Below are 24,826 nucleotides of genomic sequence, written 5' to 3' on the forward strand. Positions count from 1 at the left end.
ATACAGGAAATATTTGATGAATTTGTGAGAATTTGTGAATTTGTGAGAGTCTGAATGACATAAACAGAGACATGCCAATTTGGTGGAAGGTGCACTGAAACATAGCCTTCCATGTCCAAGTTCTATAGAATGGTTCCCTCTGCAAAATGGGAATATCAGACCTGGAAATAGAACTTTGAGGTATGGAGGAACAGGAAAGATGGACATACAAGGGGGATGGCAGTGTCTGTTGAAGGGTCTACTCTTCAGCTCACCTCTGTTGTAAAGTAGATCCCATAGAGTTTTTCATCCCTCCTCGGTCAACTTGAATCCTACCATTTCAGTCATTAAACAGGAAACTATGAGCCCTCGTGGATAAATGATAGAACACAGAATAGACGAGGATCTGGGATTATCCCTTTGAGCAATTGCATTTCACCCTGGGTCTTGTATATTTGAAACTTCTACAAAACCAAGCCAAAGTGATCCTAGAGGATACTGGGAATGGCATAAATCATCTTCTCTGATTTATCCTTACAGGGTTTGATGATCTGCATGCTTGTGCTGACCCAGGAATCCCAGAGTATGGCTCTCGAACCCCCAGTGGAAGTGTTTTCTTTGAAGATTCCATAGCCCAATTTCACTGCCAAGAAGGATACAAGCTTAGGGGCCCACCAAGGAGACTGTGTATGAAGCACTTGAATGGTTCCCTAGGCTGGATACCGACTGATACACCGGTGTGCCTACCAGAAGGTAAGCTATTTGGCATCCTGTGAAAGATCCAAGTAAGATAGGTTTGTGTGTCTCCCATGGAGTTTGCTGAAGATTTTCAAAGTTATGCATGGTTCAAAACTCAACACTCTGGTGAGTGTTTCAGTTGTTAAGGACCTTGTGCACATTGACCAATATGAGTGTATAATGAGGTTTGGGAGAAGAAACGACTTAATTTTAGCCACCAAAGGAATACAAAGTCTTCTTTATCCCAATTATAATTCCACTTATCACCATTTTTGTCACTGAGATAGCATCCAGCTAACATTAGGGCTCTCTGTTACTAGGTTGCCAAATCTGTGGGCATTTCCATTTTACTCAGAGAGAAGTTTGGCAAAAAATATTGTTTGAATACTGTAGAGGATGATCTCAAAGATATATATGTTTCTCAGAGGACTAAATCAATTACTACCTATTAATTCTATGCCAGGGGTAATTCATTTAAAGGAAGAAAGGAATATGGAAAGCAGGAAGAGATGAACAAGATCTAGATTTATTTCTAGTCATTACCCCTAAACCTATAGGAAGAAACAACTTGATTTTTGCTGTATGAGTATATATTTGGGGTTTTAGAAATATGTTTAGTATAACTAATTAGAATGATAAGCAACAGTTCTTCGTCTATCTCAATGGACTAACTGAAGCAGTCCTATACTGATGAATCACAAACATTCACTTGGACCTCAAATTTCAAGTGACATAAAGCTTGTATCTGACCTAATTCATTAGCCATCAGAATTTTGGCTTCTGACAAGTATTGATTTTATTTCTTTGGACAAAGCTTTTATCATTACAAGTCATAAAAATGTCCACAGAATTTAGTGTGTGTTTCCCCCGTGAAACCTTTTAAACAACATTTGGCCTGAGAAGAAGAAAGACTTAACAACTTTTGAGGGTTTGTTTCTGAGTTGAAGATAAGCACGCATACTACCAGTGGAGAAAAGCACAATAACAGAGGATCTGGATTTTTAAAAAAAAAACTAGGAAAGAAAACAAGCATTTATGTGGTACCTACTATATGCCAAGGCACTATACTTAACGCTTTACAAATATTTTCTCATTTGATCCTCACAACTACCATGGAAAGTAGGTACTTTTATTATCCCCACTTTACAGTTGAAGGAATTGAGGTAGATAGAGGTTAAGTGACTAGTTCAGGGTCACACAGCTAGTAAGTGTCTGAGGCCTAATTTGAAGGCAGGTCTTCCTGTCTCCAGGCTTGGCATTTTATCCACTGAACTACCCAGCTTCCTCTGGCTTGTGACTGCAGAATCCTTGATTGGAATGACTGTCCCTAGCTTCCAGGTATGTCATGAGCAAGTCTTTTGCACAGAATGATCAGGTCTTCCTTCTCAAATCAACAATCTGAATAAGCATATATAATTATATGGGTATATGTGTATGTATATATATATATATATGTATATGTGTACATATACATGTATGTATATGTATAAAGTTTAGAAACCAGTAAACCTAGGTTTGAAGCAGAACCTAAAATTGAATCTTTAATAGGTCAGTCACATGCAAGTCAGCCTTCTGAGCAATAGCTAATAGCTTCATCAAGGTCTGAAACTACTGAACCACTGGGCCACCAGTGGCTGTTGACATAGAGGCCCCTGTGGTCAGCTTGGTTTCATTGATCAGCTGCCAAAGTGATCTTCCTAGCATGCAGGTCTAACCATGTCATACCCTTACTCAGTAAGCTCCAGTGACTCCCTATTACCTCCCTGATCAAACATAAAAGCCTTTTGTTTCCTATTTATTTTAGACTTCTCACTCTGCTCCATACAAGACACTTTATAATCCAGTAACACTGACCTATTTGCAGATCGTCACACACAACATTTCATCTTCCATCTCTGTCTTTTGCACTGGCTGTCCCTCATGCCTAGAATGCCCTACCCCTGTACCTCTGCCTCTTGGGTCCCTTGGCCTCCTTCAAAACTCAATTCAAGTCCACTTTCCCCAGATCTTTCTTGTCCCTATCCGCATTGCTAACACCTTCCTTCTGAGATTACTGTACATTTACACTGTATATGTTCTGTATGTAAACGTGAACTCCTTAAGGGAAGGGACTGCATATTTGCCTTTCTTTACATTCCCAGCACTTAGCACAAGCATATAATAAGCACTGATTAGATATTAGTTAACTGAGCCAGCATCCACATACAGTTTTATCCACGTATAGTGACAACAGAGCCAAGGTGTCCAAGCCAATGAAAGTAATCTCTTCCCATCAAAAGCTGTGGGATCCAGGAAGTCTTTTGACGCTAGCCACAGGGTACTATTCTGGTTAAACTGGGAAAAGTAGGTATAGCTACAGTTATGTGATAGTCAGATGGCCAAGTTATGATTAGAGATTTTTGCAGGCAGATAGGTGGTGCAGTGGATAGAATATGGGACTTGGTATCAGGAAGACCTGAGTTTGAATCCTGCCTCAAATACTTACTAGTTGTGTGGCTCTGGGCAAGTTACATGTAGTTATCCCTTACACATCAATGGGGCTAGGGGTTCAGTGCCCCTGCGATTTAGAAAATTCGTGTAAAAATTTTAGTCCTCCTTTCATACCAAAGAAGAAGTCTGAACTCTTTCTTTGTCTTTTATGGTGTATTTACAGTACCTTATTGTAAAATTTAGTTAAACATTTCTGAGTTTCTAAACTTTTCTGTCTCATTTGCTAGCCTTTGCTTCTTGTCTGTGACTTCTGCAAAACTCCTCCAAATTTTCATTTGCAGTAATTTCTTATGCCAACCTGAAATATATTGAAACCACAATGGAGAAAGTTGGGATGTGGAAGAAATATAACTGTTTTGTCTATCAGTCTCAATTTTCTCATTTGCAAAATGGAGATCATCATCATAATACCTTGCTCAATGAGGTGTTGTGAGGTTCAAATGAGCTAACATATGTAAAATGCTTTGCAAACCCTAAAGCGCTACATAAATACTAGCTATTTTTATTATCGTCATTACTGTTCAGTGTCATTATTATAATACAGTTCTTGGTGTACCAGAAAACAGGTGTCCTGGGTGTGAGAAGCTGAGGCAGAGGACCTTAATAATATCTTCCCTCCCACTCTATGCTCCATGTAAAGGAAAGTGACAAAGAGCTTCTGAAACTACTTGTCCTAGGAGGCAGCAGATGGCATGGGACATCTTGAGTCACTTGGTTGTAGTGATGGAACTTTCCCTTTCATAGAAACTCATCTTGAGATCCTACATGGCCTTGGCAGCATGCCAGCCCTGTTAGCTAGCACACCCTTATGACTCATGCTCAGAAAGATCTGAAAGACAATACTTTGGGGAAGGAAGGGGTCACCCCTATCGTCTATGACATCATTTTGTTCCCATATGCTCAGAAATCACGTGTACCGCTCCCTCTGCATCTCACTGTAGGGAAACTGGAGCTAGGACAAAGGACCGTCTAGGCTAAGGAAGGGGAGTGAGTAGCTCCCTTCTACTCCAGGCCATTGTTACCCCCAGTCCCTGGTTCATCTCCCTTGCCCCGTCTTTGCAAATCAACAACATTTTTATTATAAGTGCCTTATCTATGCCAGGTCCCTGTTAGATGCTTTTGATAGAAAAACATCAAAGAAAATATATTTCCACTGGCATGGAGTCAGAATGTTGATTTCACCTTTTAGGTACCTTGGAATAGGATGGTTTTTTCTCAGGCTAATTTTTGCAAAGTTTTCTCTATTCTCCCATTTTGTTGGTATTAGCTAATCAGTTACATTGTGATGAATTATCAGATATGTAGAATCATAATTCAGTGGACCCTTAATCTTGTCAGTATGGATATTCCTTCTACTAGTTCAGTTCTCTGTAGAATTATAGAATTTTAAATCTGGAAGGGACATTGGAGATGGTCTCATGGGACAGTCTTCCCACCTCCAAGAAGTTAACTGACTTATCTAAGGCCATAGTTAGTAGAAGAACATGAACCAAGAATCCCAGACTTCCAAAAGTCCAGGCCAACCATCGGGGTGTTCTCCCTTACAAGCAAACATTCTCTTATTTAAGTATATGTTTTTCTTCATTTTTCTTCTCACATATCCATGTGTGTTGCTAGCTTTCCTTCTTAGATAGGTAAATTCACACCATATTTTTTTTTTAATATTTCACTTGTTTCAAGTAAACTTGATATGCTGAATTTTGAACTTACAAAACCATTAATTTAAGGAACTATATGACTTTTAGAGAAAAAGTATCCAAATACCCAAAAATAGATGAAACAGACTGAAAAAGAAGTCAACTTGGGATTCATTTTTACTCAGAATGAATGATAAAACTGAGCAAAAGTGAGTCTGTTTCTAGAAGAAATCAATTTTTAGTTAATGTTGTTAAAAGGATTTGCTTGCTTAATGACACTTTGATACAACTAAGAAACAAAATTCATACCAGATGTTTTCCTAGTAGTTACACTGGTTAAACATAAGTTGTTGTTATGTTTTTTTTAATGAAAAACTAAATAATTGAGCAGAGGTCCTGTGCAGCGTCATAGTGTTAATTAGGTTTGGTAGACACTCTAGAGCATAGCATCTCCTCAGTCTGAATTCTTCTTCAAGAATTTCTCTTTAAGTTTTAAAAATCAGCCCTTCTAGCAGCAATCTGAGTTTCCACCTTTCTATGGGTCAAGGGTGATGCCTGAGAAGTCAGCTAAAGGCTCTTGGTGGGAGTAACTTGCTTTTTACCCAAAATCCACATTTTTTTTTCTTTATGGCTTACAATAAAGTATATCAAAATTAAAAGAAGAGAATAAGAAAGGGAAAAAAGAGTGAAGCTTTAGACTTTGAATTTTTTATGAAATAGAATTTTAATATTCGAGAGATTTCAGCCCAGCTCATCCACAAAAGGTAAAAGGCCTTTTCTTTTGGCTATTTTTATTTTCTAAATTTTATTAGTATTTTTAAAAGTGAAAACTTTTGACTTTTACATCCCATTCAATTCTGAATCATCCTTCCCATTCCCTACTCAGTCATCCTTTCTTTGTAACAAAGATAAAAGAAGGAAAAAAAAGTTTAGCCAAACTAACCAATACATGACCCAGGCTTAACCATATATACCCCCTATCATCTATGTCTCCAATGAAAGGCCAAGCTTAGTAAATATAATTATATAACTTTTAGTTTCACTGTATTTTTTCAGTATTTCTTCATTGCAAATAGTGCTAACTTTTGGCATTAGACAGAATTTGAAGTATTAAATTATATTAAAATGTCCTTCCCATGTGTTACACATAGTGTGTTACACATAAATGACTGTCAAAAAAAAGTCTTTCGTCAAAAGTCTTTGTCAAAAGATTTGATTTTTTTAAATTAAAGAAGTTATTGATATGATTCCATGGTTTGGGATGATTTTCTTTTTAATAGGATATATTATGTTCATCATTTTCCTAATACCAAACCATTCTTGTATCCCTGGTGTAAGTCCAACTCGGTAATAGTAAATGATTTTTTTGGATATATTGTTGTGGTCCTTTTGCTAGGATTTTATTTAAAGGTTTTTTTTGTATTAGTATTGATTAATGATATTGAACTATAATTCTGTTTCTCTATTTTATTCTTCCCTGGTTTAGGTATCTTTGACATATTGGTCTCATAAATAAAGTTTAGTAGGAAGCTTTCTTTCTGAATTTTTAAGACTAATTTTTATGGCAGAGATATTAATCACACTTGAAACATTTGATAGAATCCCTCTATAAATCTGTCTGGGCTAGGGTTTTTGATAGTTCCCATGTGGCTTGTTCCATTTCATTTTCTGAGATTGACTGAAGATCTCTATTTCATGTTCTGTTCATTTGAGTATTTGTGTTTTTTTAAATAAGTATTCATTACTTTGGACTCTTGGTTTTATTCATATATAATTGTGTCTAGTAGGTTACTATAATTCTTTTAATTCCTTTGCTGTTGTGATTTCACCTCATTCATATTTTATTTTGGCAAATTGATTTTCTCTATCTCTGCCTTTCCATTTCTCTCTCTTGTCAGGTTAGCTAATAGTTTTGATTTTGTTGGTCTTTTTAAAGAACCAACTTTTAGTGTTATCATTTATAAAGAAACATTTAATCTATTTCTCCTCCAATTTTCAAGATGTCTTCACTTGTGTTATTTTTGGTTTTATTCATTTGGGGTTTTTTTTGTTTTTTTAATGACATACTTAACTGATTATTTTTTCTTTTTATCCAATGCATGCTTTTCAAGAGATAATTTTTCTTTTGTGTACTTCTTTGATAGTACACTCCAAAAAATTTGGTAGATGAATGACATTCTCTTTCAAGCAGTTCTGTATTGTTTTCATGCTTCGTTCTTTGACCCACTCATTATTCAGAATGTCATTATTAAGTCTCTATTTTGGTTCTTATTTTTTTCTTGTGTTTCCTGTATTAACTACAATTTTATTACATTATGGACTTTAAAGAATGCTTTTGGTATTTATTACTTTTTTCTTACTTACATCTATAATTTTTCTATGCCCTAGCAAATGGTTCATTTTTTTGTACAGTTACATATAGTTCAGAGAAATATGTATATTACATGTATAATAGTTCTAGTTAGAAGATGCCATGTCTTTCTGCTATAACTTCTCCACTTTGTCTAGTTCCATGGTTTCCTTTTTGTTAATTTTTCTCTTAGATTTATCCAATTCTGGAAGAATAATATTAAAGACTCCTATAACTATTGTTATAATACATACCTTTTATCAAATTAGTTAACTTAGTAAACAAGTTTCTCAGTTTTTCCATATTGACATTGTAATTTTTATTTTTGCTATGTTTGATAGCGTGATCTCAACTTTTGCTTTTTAAACCACTTTTGAAATAATAAATTTTTATTCATTTTTTACTTTATTTTTTAGATATTTCTTATATGCAACAATTTGTATCTGTTTTCTTATTCATTCTTTTGCATTTTATTGAATTGGTTAATTGAGCCACATTTAAAATTATAGCTGTTAGCATTGTGTTTTTTTCCATTTATTTCTTTTGTACTATTTCTATAGTCTTCCTCTTTTAACTCAGTACGTTCTTTGAGTTTAAATTTTGCTTATGCTATCTTGATGCTAGTCCATTCCCATAGATTCTTTCCTACTGTTGTAATACACTATTCACTTTCCCTGTCCCAAATTCTTTTAATTTTATAAACTTACAATTTATTTAACTTTCCAGTAGTTTCTTTTTTTTAATAGTATACAAGCATGAAAGAATTGTTTCATTGCCTAATTTTTTCTTGGTATCGTGCTTAACTTCCTTGTGTTTCTATTGGTTAGGAGAACTGGAAATTGAATGTTATATTCACCTCTGCATTTTGCTATTTTGTTTTGCAGGAATGCCTTAAAAGATTCATATTTTCTTCATTAATGATTAGGTTTAGTTAGTTCTGTAGGGTAGATTATTTTGTGTTGTAACGAGGTTTTTTTGCTTTTTGAAATATATGATTACATTTTTTTCCTTTGATTCATGGTGTCTGCTGAATAATCCTGAGTTATTTAAATTGATTTGAACTCCTTTCCCCTAGATATTTGCAAGATTTATTGTTTTGTATTGATATTATGAATTTTACTGTTACATATCTTGGCATTCTAATCACAGATTTCTTCTCTGCTAGTGATCTATAGATTTGCTTGATTAGTACTTTTGTTGTCTGTATTAAAAAAACCTTGGGCAGTTCTGTTTTGTTATTTCCCACTGTAGGGCATTCAAATTTTTATGGTATATAGTATATATTTTGTATATGCAAAGTATGTAGAACATATTTGGCTTCTTTCATTTTCTCTATGTTTTGGTTATTCTGGCTTATGCACAATTGATGTGTTCTATTAACTTCTCTCTTATTTTTCTTCTGTCAAATTTCCTTCCATTTTTTTTCATTTTTTAAATGTCATTCTCTCTTTTAAGGTCTCTCTTTCTTTGAAGAGATTCTCTGTCATGAGTTATAATTTTCTACTTTATTAATTTTCTTCTTTAATTCTTCACTGAAGGCTTTGATTTCCAAACTAATTTCCATCCTCCATGCAGTATGTCTTCAACATCCTCACGCTGGAGTCTGTTGGGAGATCCACTTGCTCCCCGGGTCAAGAAATCTCTGCAGGCAAAGACTAGCCCACATGTGACCTCAAGGTCACAGATTCCCCACCTCTGGACAAGCCCCAGCTGGGTTTAGATTCCCCTTTCTCTCAGGTATACACTTCCCTAAATATTCATCTCTAGTCACTTTGCCCTGCTATTTCCTCCCTACCCTGCCACCTACTGTTATACTTCTTTTCCCTCCCATAGTTGGACAGAATCAATATTTTCTTTTTCTTGTGCTGTGTTGGTAGTTCACACTGTGTTACCGCCATAGAAGAACCCTCTCAGTAAGGTCCAGAAATATAAGTTCATGAGCATAATTATCCTGTCTGGGGTGAACTCAGAGTGGGAAAACTGAGTGAGAATGTTGGTATCTCAGCTGTCACATCATTTCATGCAACTCTTGCTTTGTGAAGTGCTTCCATTCTCTTATATCTTGTGGATTTAGCTTTAATTGCCTTTTGCCTTTTTTTTTACTTTTTAAATTGGAAAACTCTAAAAATAAAAACCTGTTTTACTCTCTTGCCAGTCCCATGATACTCAGTGCCTTTTGTTTTTGATACTACAATCGTTCCCCATATACCTCCTTCCATAAAACTCTATATTATAACCAAAAAAGTTAAGTAAAAGCAGCTGACATAACCATAGCATATGCCAATACATGCAAAATTGTGCCTTCATAGTAGTGCCCCACTAAGGGGAGAAAAGTAGGTTTCATTGTGTGCTTTTTTAGGAACAAGATTCCCTCAGTTCTTAATAGTCCTCCTTTAATGACCAAGACAGAAGTTGGATGCCTATAGCAGTTCTTTTAGTCCATGCACACTTCAGAAATGTTCACATTAAACCTCAAAGATATATATGTATATATTTTAATAGAACCAAATTAAAGCTTTTAATCACTTGAAAAACTGTGTCACATTGCTTCCAAAACTTTGACCCCATACATCTAGCAAGGAATTTGTGCAAGTGAGAGTTTTTTCATGGCAAGTTATAGGATGAATTTAAAATCAATACTATCTTGTGCCTTACAGTCTTGGAATATTAAGAGAGCTTATATGTATCTGTATAAGAATTCTTTATTTAAAAATGAACTCCTTGACCAGAAGACTTTTTTCAGGCATTTATCCTCCAACCTTACAACTGGTCAATTGATTCTTATGGATCTAGAGGAAAGCAAAAATGCTAATCAGGGGACCAGTGACCAAGGAATATTGCATGACTCACACGCTTAATGTTTTACATCCCAAGCTGATATTGCTGACCTGCCATCTGTAAATGTAGTATGCACTTTGAGTTGTTTTTCCAGCACTGGAAATGGATTTGTACCAATCTTATGCTACTTCTCTCCAATTCATTCCCTACATTTCCAAGACAACTAGCAGGAGTTAACCATGCCGGCCAGGACCATGAAACAGAATAAAAGTTAAAAGTCCTAGATGAAGATTAAACCCTTGAACTTAGCCTCATTAGCATTATATTATAGCTAACCCAAGCAAATTAGTCCAGTTACTTATAAATATAGTCTTTCCTGTCCCAGGGTAAATATAGGCATGGGCTCTGATCTTTGGGAATACTATTAGAGACTGACTAGTGATTCATATAGGGAAGGGGACAAAAGGCCAGAGAGAAATAATTGGCTGCCAATTTGATCTAAAAATTTGATATACATATCTACAATTCCCCAACAAATACCATTTTCAAATAATGCTATAATACCTCATACCAATCCCAGTGTAATCTTGAGATTTGCTAATCACTAAAGACATAATTTAAATGACCTAACTGTACTTGAGAGATAGCAGAGAATGGTACATGGAGGACTGGTCTTAGAAAGCCCAGGTTTCAAGGTCTATCTCAGACACATCCTAGTTGTGTGACCATCACCAAAGTAAAACTTTCTGTGGGACCAGAGAAGGCTACAGCAAAGATGAATGACAGTGTTCAGCTGGGACATTGAACTTCCTGAGAAAAAGGTACCATGTGAATTTAAGTACCAGCATGGTATTATAAATATTTTCTTTAAAAGATTCATCTTGATTCGTTAGCTAAAGCTGTCAGTTAAAAAAATCTTTATTCATTAACACTATGGGATAGGAGTGCTTTTCAAAGGTAGAATGTCATATGTCTTTTTATAGTTATTCATAAATTAAAGTGAGCTGCCTCCCAGCTTCAGAGACCTCAGCAAAACAGACAGAAACTTGAAAAAAGAAGTTTTATTTAGAACCTTCTTCTTTCCATATGCATTTTCTGTTGCCGAATGTGTATTTTTCCTTGATGCTTTTGATATAAGTTGTCAGAAGGAGTAGCCTATGCCCAGAAGGACAATCATTTACATGACTTCCCCTAAGGTTTCCTTTCTCTCTTGCTGTGGCCAATCTCTTGTTCTCACCAAACCAGGGAGGAGTAGGTTGGCACCTTCTCCCTTCACCAGGGCCACTGTGTTTTTCATTCAGTTGTGGGACATTTCTTCTATTCCAAAAAGATAAGGCTTGAACTAGATGATCCCATCACTGAGTGCTACAACGATGGAGCTCTTAGCAAGACAATCTCAGATTCCCTCTTTTGGGGTGTACTTGTGCGTGTCTGTAATCATTCAGTTATTCTCATGGTCAGGACCTGATAAGTCTGGGCAAATGAGTGCAAGGTTAAATCGTAGGGTAGGTGAAATTGATCATAGAATCACAGATTTAGAGCTGAAAGGGACATTTGAGTCATCTGGTTCAGCCCTCTCATTTTACAGAGTAGGAAATGAAGGCCTCAAGAAATTAAGTAGATTGCCCACAGTCACACAGGAAGAAAGTAGCAGAGTAGAATCTGATTCCAGGCTCCTTGATGGCACAGCCAGCACCATTCTGACCAGAGATAAAGTAACAGAAACAATCAGGTATCTTGGTTATTACACACATGCATGCATAAAGGCACACACACACACACACACACACACACACACACATACACATACACACACACACACACACACACACACACACACTCCTTGATGGCTCCCGAAGTTATTCAGTTCTAAATGGTGTCATGTCACCCAGATGAAAACCTGTGGGTTTTTCATAATTGAGGAGAGTAAGAACAAACCACAGTGATCGCTGGTTTTCTTTGCCAGGAACGTTGCTAGTCTTGTCTGCTGCTATTTCTTTTTGGGGTCAAAAGGAGTATGAGGTAACAGTGAGTTAGCTTTCAGAGCTTCAGAAAAAGGAGGCAAGTGGAAAGACATGCATAGAGCTTTGTGTCTGATTGCATAAAGGTCACAAAATAATCATTAGCTTCTCTGAACACCATGCTGGTTGTAGAGATTCCCCAGAAAGTATTTTTCACAAGCGACCAACCGAGACTCCACTGAATTAGGTTGGCAGCTTATGAAAAATGCAGTGTTACTCCCACAGGTCTCCTGCCAACCCCACTGCAAATTAAATTCATTTTTCCTCATGCCAGTGTTCTGTGGCATTGAGGGAGGAGCGAAAGCTTTGCCAGACCAAAGGAACAGGGAATCAAGATGCTTATGATTTCATATTACCTATTCAGACCACTTTGAGGGCTCAGCATTGGTTTTACATAAGGGTGAAGACTCCCTGTGCAGAGGAACCTCCCAAGATCGTCCCTTTATTCTACTCCTTAATATATAATATATAATAGTATATAGTATAGTGTATATATAATATATATATGTGTGTGTGTATGTATATATATACATATATGTATATATATATATATACATATACCAGGCATCTATGTAAGGAATAATAATAATAGTGCTACTAACAATAATAGAATTTATATAGAACTTTAAGGTTTAGAATGTGCTTTACAACCTCACCACAACCCTGAGATATTGGTGCTATTATTATCCCCATTTTTCAGATGAGGAAACCAAGGCCGAGAGTTTAAGTAAAAAAACTAGAAATCTAGAAAATGTCTAGATCTGGAAACAACCTGAATATTCTGACTGCTTTGACCAAGTCATATACACAGCACAGTAGTCACTCATTCAATATCATTTCATAACGAGGGAACATGGAGCATTAAGTATGTGAATCAAAGATGTGTACAGTGTGTTCTATTTTCTTTTTTCTGGAGGTAGATCATAGGTTACAAAGTATGATACTGGTTTTTTTTGAGTCAAATCAATAAGCATTTATTAGATTCCTACTACATCCCAGACACCGTGCTAAACTTTAGGGATACAAAGAAAGTATATATGCGTGTGTATGTGTGTATGCACATATATATATGTGTGTATTACAGATATGCATGTATACTTATATGTCTGTGTTTATAAGTATATGTACATGTGCATGTATGTATATGTGTGTAGATATGTGAAAATATATTCACACACACACAGAGATCATCCCTACTCTCAAGGAACTCATAATCTAACGAGGGAGAAAATGTGCAAACAACCCTGCACCAACAAGGTCCATCATTAAAGAAGGGGCACAGATTTCCAGAAGGATCTCCAAACTGAGTATATTTGCTATCTTCTCAGTGCCCCAGGCAACCCTTTATTTAAGACTTTTAGGAGCAGAAGAGTTGTAGTTCTTCATTGGAAGACGGTGGTCCAGACTAAGAGTTCCCTATACCAAGGAAATCACAGGTCCTAACCATAAAAAAAGAAGAAGTAATGCCTTCTACAGAAATGTCCTTTGAACTGAGGATGCTTACTCAAATAACCTCCCCTAAAGGTTCCTTGTCTCTAGAAATCACCATAGGCAAAGGTTAAGGGTTTTAAAATCCTAGGCATTTGGCAGTGACAACTTAAATTTCAAATATGCCTCTGCAAGGTTGTCTAGATTACATTCAACTGGGAGTCCAAAGTTCTGTTTTTAACCGCTCACTGGCTGTGAGATCACTTGACTTCCTCTAAGTTTCAGTTTCCTCATCTCTAAAATGCAAATAATAAGAATACCCACTTACCTGCTTAGATTGCTATGAAGATCAAATGAGATAAAAAGTGTGAAAGGGCTTTATAAACTAAAACGTGCTGTGTGAGTACATGGCGATATCAGCATCAGCATCACCGTCCCTCTTTCTTTGTAATATTGCTTCCTTCTGCATGCTATTATTTCATCTTTCTCAGCTTTTACACAGCCCTCTTTTCAATAGTAGGTCATAGGGCTTTCTATACTGGAAGAAGGAAACCACACTTGAATTCTTAGTAATATTGGTTAAGTACATCTGGGTAAGTTCTCAGATTGTAGACATTATTTTTGAATAGATGCAGAGTTCCTATACCAAAAGACTATTCCATTATGCATGGGTTTTTTTATCTCTTTGAATGCATATATGCATTTCTTATGGGAAACTAAAGCTAATAATAGCTCACATTTATATAGTACTGTGTAGCACTTTAAGATTTACTAAATACTTTCCTCACAACAACCCTGTGAGGGAGGTAGTGCATGCATAATTATCCCACATTTACAGAGGAAGAAACTGGTTCTCTAATGGAAATAATAGAAGTCAGATTACAAGGGGGTTGATGAGAGTGTCTTGCAAGGAAGGAAGGAAGGAAGGAAGGAAGGAAGGAAGGAAGGAAGGAAGGAAGGAAGGAAGGAAGGAAGGAAGGAAGGAAGGAAGGAAGGAAGGAAGGAAGGAAGGAAGGAATGAGGAGAAGGAGGAAGGGAGGAAAAAGATGGCAGGAGGAAGGAAGAAAGGATAGGAGTGAGAGATGAAAGAAGAGAGGGAGGAAGGGGGATGGAAAGGGTGGGGAAGAAGGAAGGAAAGAAACATTTATTGAGTATCTAACGTGCCAGGTATTATGCTAAGTGCTTTGCAAATATCATATCATTTGATCCTCACAATAATCCTGAGTAGTAGTTGCTATTATTATCCACATTTTACAGTTGAGAAAACTGAGGCAAACGGCAGTTAAGTTACTTGCTCAAGGTCCCAACTTGAACCCAAGTCTCCTGAAAGAATCTCAAAGTACCTGAATTGGGAGGGACCTTGGAGGTTAGTTGGCCCATGTGTTCTTTGTCCAGGGCAGATGTAATTGCTGAACCACTGCCTGTGATCTCTGAAAATATAATAATGTTAGAAGACTTTTTAATAGAGCTTTTGTATAGATTATTTAATTTGATCCTCAACAATCAAATTAGCTAAGTATTAGTTATTATCCCTACTTTACAGAGAAGGAAACTGAAGCTGGAAGAGGTTAAATGACTGGTTTATGATCACAGCTGGTAAATGTCAAAGGTGAGGTTTTAAATCCTTTAAATTCTTTCTGGATATTCATCACTTCATCCACTCCTCCAGGTCTAGCTGTTCTATATGCGATAGGAGATAATATGGAGTATTGCATAGCATTCAGGCAAACCTGGGTTTGAATCTTGCCTTAGACACTTATAACTGTGTGACCCTGGGGAAGTTACTACATCTTTCCGAGTTTATTTCATCTTTAAAATGAGGATAATATCACCTCTGTGTGTGTGTGCATGCACACACGTATAATATATATAGGATCAATATATAAAGTACTTTGTGAACCTAAAAGTACAGTTTCAAGCAGTCCACAAGCATTCATTAAGTACTCATCATGTGCCTGACCCTGTGGCAGGGAGTGGAGATGTAAGTACAAAGAATGAAACAATCCCTACCTGCAACAAATTTACATTCTAACGAGGGAGACAAGAAATACGTGCCTAATTATATACGGTATAAATTTGTGCACGTATACACACAATGCAGTTAAATATAAGGCTTTGTTGGAGGAAGGAAAGTTGGGATTAGGAAAGGTGTCCTAATGGCACCTAGGTGGCACTCAGAACAAGAGAGAGTCTTGATAAGGCAGAGAGAAGGAGGGAACATATTCCAGGCATGTAGACACCCAATGCAAAGACAGAGAGATGGGAGATGGAACTAATGAAGTAATAAATTTTGAAGACCTTTCACTCCCAGGTTCATATTTTTAAGAATTTGAAATACTATTCAATAAGTCCTAAATACTATAAAATAATATTACTTAGTAATATAATAAAGTAATGTTAAGAGACAGTTTTGGGGCAGAAAGCAGCAGTTAAGATTGTAGGTTGAGGACAAACCTGAGTAAATCACCAGGTAAAAATGTATAAGGAATGGGGAGAAGGCCCCTTTGGCTTGATCATAGAGCATGGGAGGGGGAGTGATGTCCTATGAGGCTAGAATGATGGGTGGGGTGGGTTGTAAAAGGCTTTAATAGTCCAACAGAGGAGTTTATGTTTTATTCTGGAGGCAATAGGAAGCCACTGGAGATGATTAATTAGGGGAGTCACATGATCAGATCTGTACTTAAGGAAGATCACTGGGGCAGCAGTGTGTGGAGGATGACTGGGAGTGAGAAGAGATTTGAAGGAGGGGGGCCAATTAGAAGGCTGATGTTATCATCTAGGTGAGAGGAGAAGTGATGAGAGCTTGAACTAAGTTGGTAGCTACATGAATAGAGAGAGGAGGTTAGATGTAAAAGATGCAGTGAAGCTATAAATGGCAAAAACTGGCAACTGATTGAAAATTTTCAGTGAGCAGTGGAAGATGATGCCAAGGTTCCAAGCCTCGGAGGATGGCAGAGCTTTCAAGAGAAACAGGAAAAGAGTTTAGAAGAAGGGAGAGTTTGAGGTGGGGAGAGATAATTACCATATAATTATGAGCTATTATTGTTATTACTATTACCCAACACTTCCTCTTACAGATCTCAAAGATTGCAGAAAATTAGAGAGATACTGCTGAATTATAGAAAGGTGAATATTCAGAATTTTTTTTCAAAGAAAGGGGGGAAGGGAATTGTTGACCAGTGAGCTTAACTTCAATTTATGACAAAATTCTGGAACATATTATTAGGCACATTATTAAATAGTTAGTTATGGGAAAGGAAATAGTAATGATAAAGAGCCAGTAGGGTTTGATGAAGAATTCATCATGCCATCATCATAGTAACTAACATTTATATAGCTCTTACTCTGTGCCAGGTACTGAGAATTATTATCTCATTTGATTTTCACAACAATCCAGAGAGGTAGGTGCTACTGCTGTCTCCATTTTACAGATGAGAAAACAGATGCAAACAAGGTGAAGTGACTTGCCCAGGGTCACACAGCTAGTTAGTGACTCAGGCCACATTTGAACTCAGGTCTCCTTGAGTGCAGGTCAGAGGCTCTCACCACTGTCCACCTAGCTACCTTTTTTGACCAGATTTCTAGACTAATAAAGCAAAGGGATGCTGTTAAAAGAGGTTACCTAGGTTTTAGAATGACTTGCCAGGCCTGGAGTTGGCAAAACTCTTCTTCCTGAGTTCAAATCTGGCCTCAGACACTTACTAGCTGTGTGACCCTGGGCAAGTCATTTCACCCTATTTGCCTCTCAGTTTCCTTATATATAAAATGAGCTGGAGAAGGAAATGGATAAACCACTCCAGTATCTCTGCAAAGAAAACTCCAAATAGTGTCCCAAAGAGCCTAGATACCTCCGAACAGCAACAGAGGTTTTAGACAAGCCTTTGACAAGGCTTTTAATGCATTTTTTGTGGATTAGACAATGGTGTGGTTTAAATGAATTTAGACCCTTTTGAATGGTTGGCTTTCAGAGGGTGTATAGTGATAACTTGGAGGGATGTCTGACGTGCTATTTGGCATTTTTATCAATGACTTGACTAATAGTATAATGGCTAATGGCTTTTCAGATTTGTAGATGAACAGAGTTGGTCATGGGAATAGCATACACACTGGAAAACAGTCAAGAATTAGAATCTGGAGAAGAAGCATGTGGCAGTGGAAAGAACACAAACTTTGGAGTCAGAGAACCGGGTTCCAATCCCACCTCTCATTGCCTATGCAACCTTGACTTCGTTTCTCTGGCCTTCATTTTCTCACACAAAATGAGGGATCAGGCTAAATGACCCCTAAGGTCTCCTGCAGTTCTAAATCTTTGATCCTAAGATCATAGAGAAAGTGGGTGGGCCAGATTCAGTAAGATGAAATATAATAAAGGATAAATGAAAAGTTGTATTTCTGTGTTAAAAAATGAACTTCACAAATACATGAGAGGTGAGATGTGGTTAGATAGAAGTTCCTCTGAAAACTGAGCTTGAGATTTTAGTAGGCTACAGGCTCAACTTGAGTCAATGGTCTGATATGGCAACCAAGAATTCTCCTGTGACCTTAGGCTAGGCTGAGAGGCAGTGTTCAGGGTGAGAAAAGATGGAAGTCCTGCTGTAGTGTGATAGAGCACCAGTGCAGGAGTCAGAAGGACCTGAGTTCAAATCTTCCCTCAGACACTTGACACTCACTAGCTGTGTGACCTTGGGCAAGTCACTTCACTCCAATTGCCTCATCCTGGGTCATCTCCAGTCATCCTGATGAATATCTGGTCATTGGATTCAGATGGCTCTGGAGGAGAAGTGAGGCTGGTGACCTGCACAGCCCTCCCTCACTCAAAACAAAGTCAAGTGCAAGTCATGTCATTATTTCTCTGACGGCATGGTCTTCTTTGGCAATGACAGATGAACACACACACAGGACTAAATAGGTAATAAGATAGGCGAACCACACTGAATGGGCAGAGGAGGAGGAGTACCAAACAGGATGTGATTGAAGGGACTTTTAACCCTGAGCTTTCTTCTTTACTCTTTTCCCACCTTCATTAATTGCTCAACCCCAACTGAAGGGCACTGAGCCTCCTAACAGATCTGTTTCCTGACCCTCCTTGACTCCCTTAGTTCAGAGGTATCCCTGCCTGATGAGTGATTGAGTACTTCTCCATACTCTATGACTGCCGCCATGTTCCAGGGTCCAGCTTATGTTTCATCTTCTCTTTTCTGATCTCTCCATGCCATTTGCCTCCATTCTGACCATCCTTCTTATTCCTCTACAACTAGAACCTTGGCCTTTGCCCCTGAAACCACCCTAGGCTCTGAGAAATGAGCCTTATTTTTTCCCAAACCAAGTCTCTATATCACTTCCTTCCATTTCCAAACCATACTGCTATATGTCCCTTTCTAGTGCTCCTTTATATTCTGGCTTCCCCCATTAGAATGTAATCCTCAAGGGCAGGGACTATTTTGCTTACTTGTATCTGCATCTCTCAGTTCTTGGCACAGTGGCTGGGATATAGTAAGCTATCAATAAATGCTTTATTTTTGGTTCATTCATAAAATGAAATTCAAATCAAAAATATACATTTTCTAGGGTTTATTCATGGGGGAACACTGGATAAAACATGTTACTGAAGATACATAAGACCAGAAGGGAAGTCTGGTCATGTTTTGAAAAGTGAAGAATAACTGATGGAAAGTTAGTCCCTGGGTTCAATTAGTGCCCACATATATCAAGAGATTTAGGAGGAAGGCCTTGAAGAGGATTTTCTGGATGCCATGGAAAATAGTTGTAGAGACTGAGATGGCATAAATGGAGTTCAGTCTATATCTTTGGAGGAAGTTTTCATATCAAGGAGAGTACAAATCTGCTGAAGTATCAAAGGATTCAAAAGGGCAATGAGTCATATATGAATATAACAAAAATAGGATAGAAGGGAATTGAAAGGTAAAAGAATATTCCTCAACACAGACTGAGTGCCAGTCATTTAGAATTAGTGAATGAATCTCTTCAAGTGATCACATTATTCAAATTCACAACCTAACTTCCATTGGGCTGGAACCAGTGGCCCTCTTTTACATCCTGATAGTTTCAAATAGGGCAGATTCAATAGATATAATTCTTCAGAGTATTCATTATTTGCACTAATCCCAGACCTAGCTGTACCCAAACTTGTTAAAAAATATTTTTAGGTAGGTCTAAGTCAGCCTCATAGTTTAACTACTTTGTGTATGCATATAAACATATACATATATATTTGCATTTATTCACTTTATAAACACAAAGTTATATGTTGTATGTGTTTCAGTACTCAGTTGTGTCCCCATTAGAATATAATCTCCTTGAATGTAGGAAATGTTCCATTTTCTGTACTTGTCTATCAGCAGCCAACACAATTCCTGGCACATCATAAGCACTTAATACATATTTTTTGACTGATTGATTCTTAGCCCTAGAAACCATATCAGGCTCTTCTATTTCTGTTCTTGTCTGCCAGAGAATGGTGTGTTTCCTAATAGAATGCCATTATTTGGGATTTGACTACTTGGGTGCTGTGGATCCATGTTCACTCTAACCCAGACAGTCCTCTGCTTGGCATGAGTTTTTGGTACTCTGCCAATATTCTAATGTAATTAATAACTAAGTAAGCATGAAGCAGCCAGGTGGCAGAGAAGGGGATTTCTTCTATGAAGTTGAGATTCAGTCAAAGGGTCACACTCGAGGACCTAGAGGGCCACATGTGGTCTTGAGGCTACAGGTTCCCCACCCCTGGTAGCCTGTCAAGAACTTTTAAAATTTTAACTGTAATTCATTTTGTTAGCTATCCTTCCTTTATTTCTCATTTAATAATCTACAAATTTGCCTTTATCCAAGTCATTGATTAAAAAAAAACATTAAATGCATAAGGTCAAGTACAGATCCCTGGGACGCTGCACTGAAGACCTCCACAAAAGAAACATATTAATGACCGCTCTTTTGGTCAAGCTGATGGGATGGTAGGACCTGGACTCCAAAAGCCCCAAGACCATGTCCCAGAAGCAACCCAGATTCTCTGTAAGTCCTCCCCTATGAGAAAATCTTTCCCTGTTGCTGACACACATGCAGACCTAACCCTTTAATCCCTTTCATAAAAGGCTATCAGTAAAAGACACTGGGGTGCCTGCCCCCAAGGACTCTTTCTCTGGTGCTGACCCATGGACTGTCCCTGGCACCAGATCCCCAAGGACGGTGCCTCTGGCAAGTAAACAAAAACTGCCTTTTCTCCCTCAGTATCTGGTATGAACAGAGTTATCTCTGCAGGCTCCCTGAATTTTCCCATCCATACATCACAGGGGCCTTCTTTCAAAGCACCTGAACTATTTGCATATGCTGACCACTCACTAATCCTACCCTGCATCCACTAATTAGCATACTTGGCAGCTTCTCACTGTCCCTTTTCCATACAAGCTTTAACATCATTCTCATCAGGTTGCAGGTTCATAAGAACTGGCTTCTATTGGTATCACAATAAATTTTACCACTGGCCTGGAGGATAATTTGAGTGTGTGTGAATTCATTCCAGGCAACCTTGTCTTGTAGCCTGACATTTTGGGGATCCCAGAACCCCTAAATTGTGTCAGCACCCCTAAACCACATCAAAGCCATTCAGTCAATTCAAAATCTACCTAAGGCACTGTCATCTAGCCCTGTCTCCATTTAAATTTTTTAAAATTTATTTTTATTGATAATTTATTTATTCATTTAAAATTTATATTTAATTTATGGAATAAATTTCCATAGCATAATTTTAAAAACATATGATTGCCCCTGTAAGAATGTATGAGATACCCTGACGCTTGCATGTTTTGCTAAAATATACATAAACAAATCACCTGATCAACCATTCTGGTAACTTGTCCAAAAAGGAAATGAGGTTAGTCTGCCAGGACTTCTCCCTGATGAAGCTGTGCTGGCTGTCTGCAGTCACCTCTGCCCATCCTAGAAGTTTTATAACCATCCCTTTAAGAATATATTCCAGACATTCTGGCAGGAGTGGAAGTCAAGCTTCCTGACCTAAAGTTGTCAGATTCCAGACTCCTTAAGAGCAGCAAAAATGCTCTCTGAAATATCTCCTTCTTTATCATTGAGATCAGCTCCCTATAAGCCACTTTAAGCCTTAGATGGCATAGTGGGTAGGGTTCTGGGCCTGGAATCAGGAGGACCTGAGTTCTAACTGAGCCTCAGATCTAACAGTTAGGAGAAGAGCCCTATGCTATAGCAAATCCATTACTGCTATTGTAGGTGCCTTACCAGTGAAGGTATTTGGATGAAAAAGATGTAAAATGAATATCCAAGATTTTTCTAAAACTTTTTTAGAAACATCTAATTTTCTATAACTTTTAAACCTTTTTATATTATAATTTTATTAATCAAATTACCTATCCAAAAGCTATTGCTACAACAGATTTTCAAAACATCCCATTATGTATATGAGGTGTACTCTCCACATAAAATGAATTGAAAAATAAGCAACTTTTTTAAAAAGAAAAAAAATTGAGCCTCAGGCAAACTTATTAGCTCTGTAGCCTGGGTGAGTCATTTAACTTCTGTCTGCCCCTGTTTCTTCAACTATAAAATGGGGATATAACAGCACCTACCTCCTAAAGTGGTTGTGAGAATGAATGAGATAATATTTGTGAAGGATTTACACAGTATCTGACCCATAGAAGGCATTTAATAAATGCTTGTTTCCTTCCTATTCCTTATTTGATTGCTTAAAGGGGCTTGTTTGTTCCTTCTTGGGTTATGCCCTTGCTTTGACTGCCATTAGGTGAATTTTCAGAGTAGTTAGCGCAAAACAGATTTTAAAATTGGATGATCAGGAAGTTCCAGAGAAACACCACAATAGTGTTTCTTTATATGTGCATGTATATGTGTGTATGTGTGTATATATAATTATATTTGATATATAGATTATATATGATATATAAATTACATATTTAAATTATTAACAACACATCAAAAAAGAAGGTAATTCACTGTGTTGCCCACAAATAAATAAAACAATACTGTATTGCAAAGCACAGAAAAACTACTCCCCCCCTGCCAGGCCTAGAGGCCTGTGGGCTACCCGAGTCTTACCTTACCTCTATCGGAGGTCTTCGGCTGGCCAAACCGGATAGTCTTATGAGAGAAGAGACCTATCAGAGTCAAACAAGGGTTGCGCTTTATTCAGGGTCTCGGTTACAAGGGGGAATTCTTCCTTAGGAGGGAGAGAGAAAGATCTCCCAAGGAGGCAAAGATCTTACAATAAGAGATTGGAAGTAGAAGTGTAAGTGGGGAGAGAGGGGGAGGGGAGAGAGGAGAGAGGAAAAGCGGAGCCTTGTGTCCTCACACGTGGCCCCTCCGCCCAAGAGAACTTTCAGGCTTTCCTGACCCTACTTAAGCTCTCCCGTCCCGTAGTTTACACGTCAATACCGAGCCTGTTAGGTAACAATGGGCGTGCCCAGATCCGGGACAGTCTCGAGGGGGATGCTTCTCCCATCACGTTTCTCACGGGAAGAGGCGGAAATACACGAGATAGCTCGGTTCACCTCGATTCCCAGCCGTTTTCCTGGGGGGCCTCGTGAGAACTCTAAGATTTAGAAGTTCCCACCTTTACCCACCCGAGACTGTCCACATGGAATTGAGCTTCCATTCCCAGCACCCCCCCAAAAAAAAATCTCCTCTAAGTGTAAGAAATACATTCATTTTTACTTATTATAATCATGGCAGATCAGAATTATAAAGGGAATTCAGAACTCATCTAGTCCAATCTCCTTATTTTATGTATGAAGACACTTTTGCCCATGGTAAATAAGGAAATAAATAATGCATCTCAAATTTAAATTCAGGCCCTCTGATGCGACAGCAAGCAACCTTTCCACGGTAGCATGCTGCAGTGACTCTGGCTAGACTGCTATTCACATCACCTCTCCTCAGATATTTTTAAACAAAGCCCCAATAACAATTCCATATGACTCTCATTCTGTTACTCTGCAAAGAACCACAAGATCTTGAGTGCCCTGTTCTGCTGTTTCTTTGGGGTTCAAAACAGCTGGTACCCTTTAGAGGACATGGCCCAAAGCAACTCTCCTCCCCTTTGGTTTTTCTTCTCTTAAACCAGGCCTCCCTTTTAAGCTTCTCTCTGGAGCAGTTTTCTCCTTTCTACTATCTCTCTGTAGCAAGTCATTCTTCTGAACTAGAGAAAGTTTCTCCCCAGAGGTTTGTGCTGCCTTTGTGTCATATACCAGAGGATTATTGTGTTGTCTCTGTGGCTTGTACAGTTTTAAAGCTGGAAAGAACCTGAGAGATATCATCTAGTACAAAACCTTCATTTTTACAGGTGAGGAAACCAAAGCCCAAATATGAGAGGCTGCCCAAAGATCACAAAAGGTGACAGAAATGGGAAGCAAACCCATGTCCTGGATCCCAGCCTAATGATCTCTCCTTAACCTCACACCGCTACCCCTTAACTGATTCCAGTCAGCCTCCTCAAATGTTGACTTGACAGTTTGGTATTTTAAAGGGACCAGAACTGTTGTTGGATATAGCTAACATATGTTAAAACAAAATTCAATTCACAAAATAATCATTTCAATGAATATTGTTTTTCATCATTACTTGTCCTTGTTAGCCATGTGCTTTCTGCTTTCTCATTTAATAAAGAAATTTTTGCCCAGTTGCTAATGACTAACAATGGTGTAATGTCTTATTCCCATCCAAATAACATTGGCATTTTCGTAGGAAAGGAGAGAGCTTTGGCACCGCTCAAATACCACAGAGGGGGCATTTGTTTTACATAAACATTGGGCTGGCCTTGAATGTTAACCTGATTCTACAGGTGCCTAGTTTGAAGTTGGTTAAATTATTTTCACAGCTGCTCGCCTCCTTCTGTTGAGTTGTTTTTTAAAAATATGAGTTTAGGTTCAGCATGTAAGTAAGTGCATATGCTACAATAAGTCTTAATTTTATTAGAAATGGCAGAATTTCAAAATGCAAAAGTTTATTTTCAGATAGTAAAAACAACCAAAATTATTTTTAGCCATGGAAAGAAGATGAGTAGTAAGTACTTATCACAACAGGCTGACCTGCTATGGGATATCTGTTTATATAAAATTCCCTTAATGATATTTTTGCATTCTTTTTAATTTACATCTAGAGAATGTCAGTGTATGTCTTAGTGGGAACATTTAGTGCACAGAAACTGACTGTATATTAAGTATCTCTCATATACTATAATACCTAATTAATAACGTTAATATCTGATATACTATCTCCCCAGGGTGTGGAGCCTTCCCTCATTCATTAGCTGTGGTTACTTCCTCCTAAAATTGCCTTTTATTTTGATTTATCTTATTCTATAGATGTATGTTTATATTTATATGACATACATATTTGTGTAAAAACAT

At 37.7% G+C, this 24,826-nt stretch overlaps 1 protein-coding gene across 5 annotated transcripts in view; it reads left to right on the forward strand.

Annotated features, from left to right (window-relative positions):
- The window catches only part of SUSD4 (sushi domain containing 4), a 227,149-nt gene that overhangs the window by 104,311 nt on the left and 98,012 nt on the right, over positions 1 to 24,826 (forward strand). For all 5 annotated transcript variants that reach the window (XM_072647741.1, XM_072647744.1, XM_072647743.1 and 2 more), the window contains exon 3: positions 520 to 732. In XM_072647741.1, the coding sequence (XP_072503842.1) occupies positions 520 to 732 (213 nt within the window). The remainder of the gene's footprint in view (positions 1 to 519; positions 733 to 24,826) is intronic.

The sequence above is a fragment of the Notamacropus eugenii genome, chromosome 2, assembly GCF_028372415.1.
Source record: "Notamacropus eugenii isolate mMacEug1 chromosome 2, mMacEug1.pri_v2, whole genome shotgun sequence".
In the NCBI taxonomy this organism is placed as follows: domain Eukaryota; kingdom Metazoa; phylum Chordata; class Mammalia; order Diprotodontia; family Macropodidae; genus Notamacropus; species Notamacropus eugenii.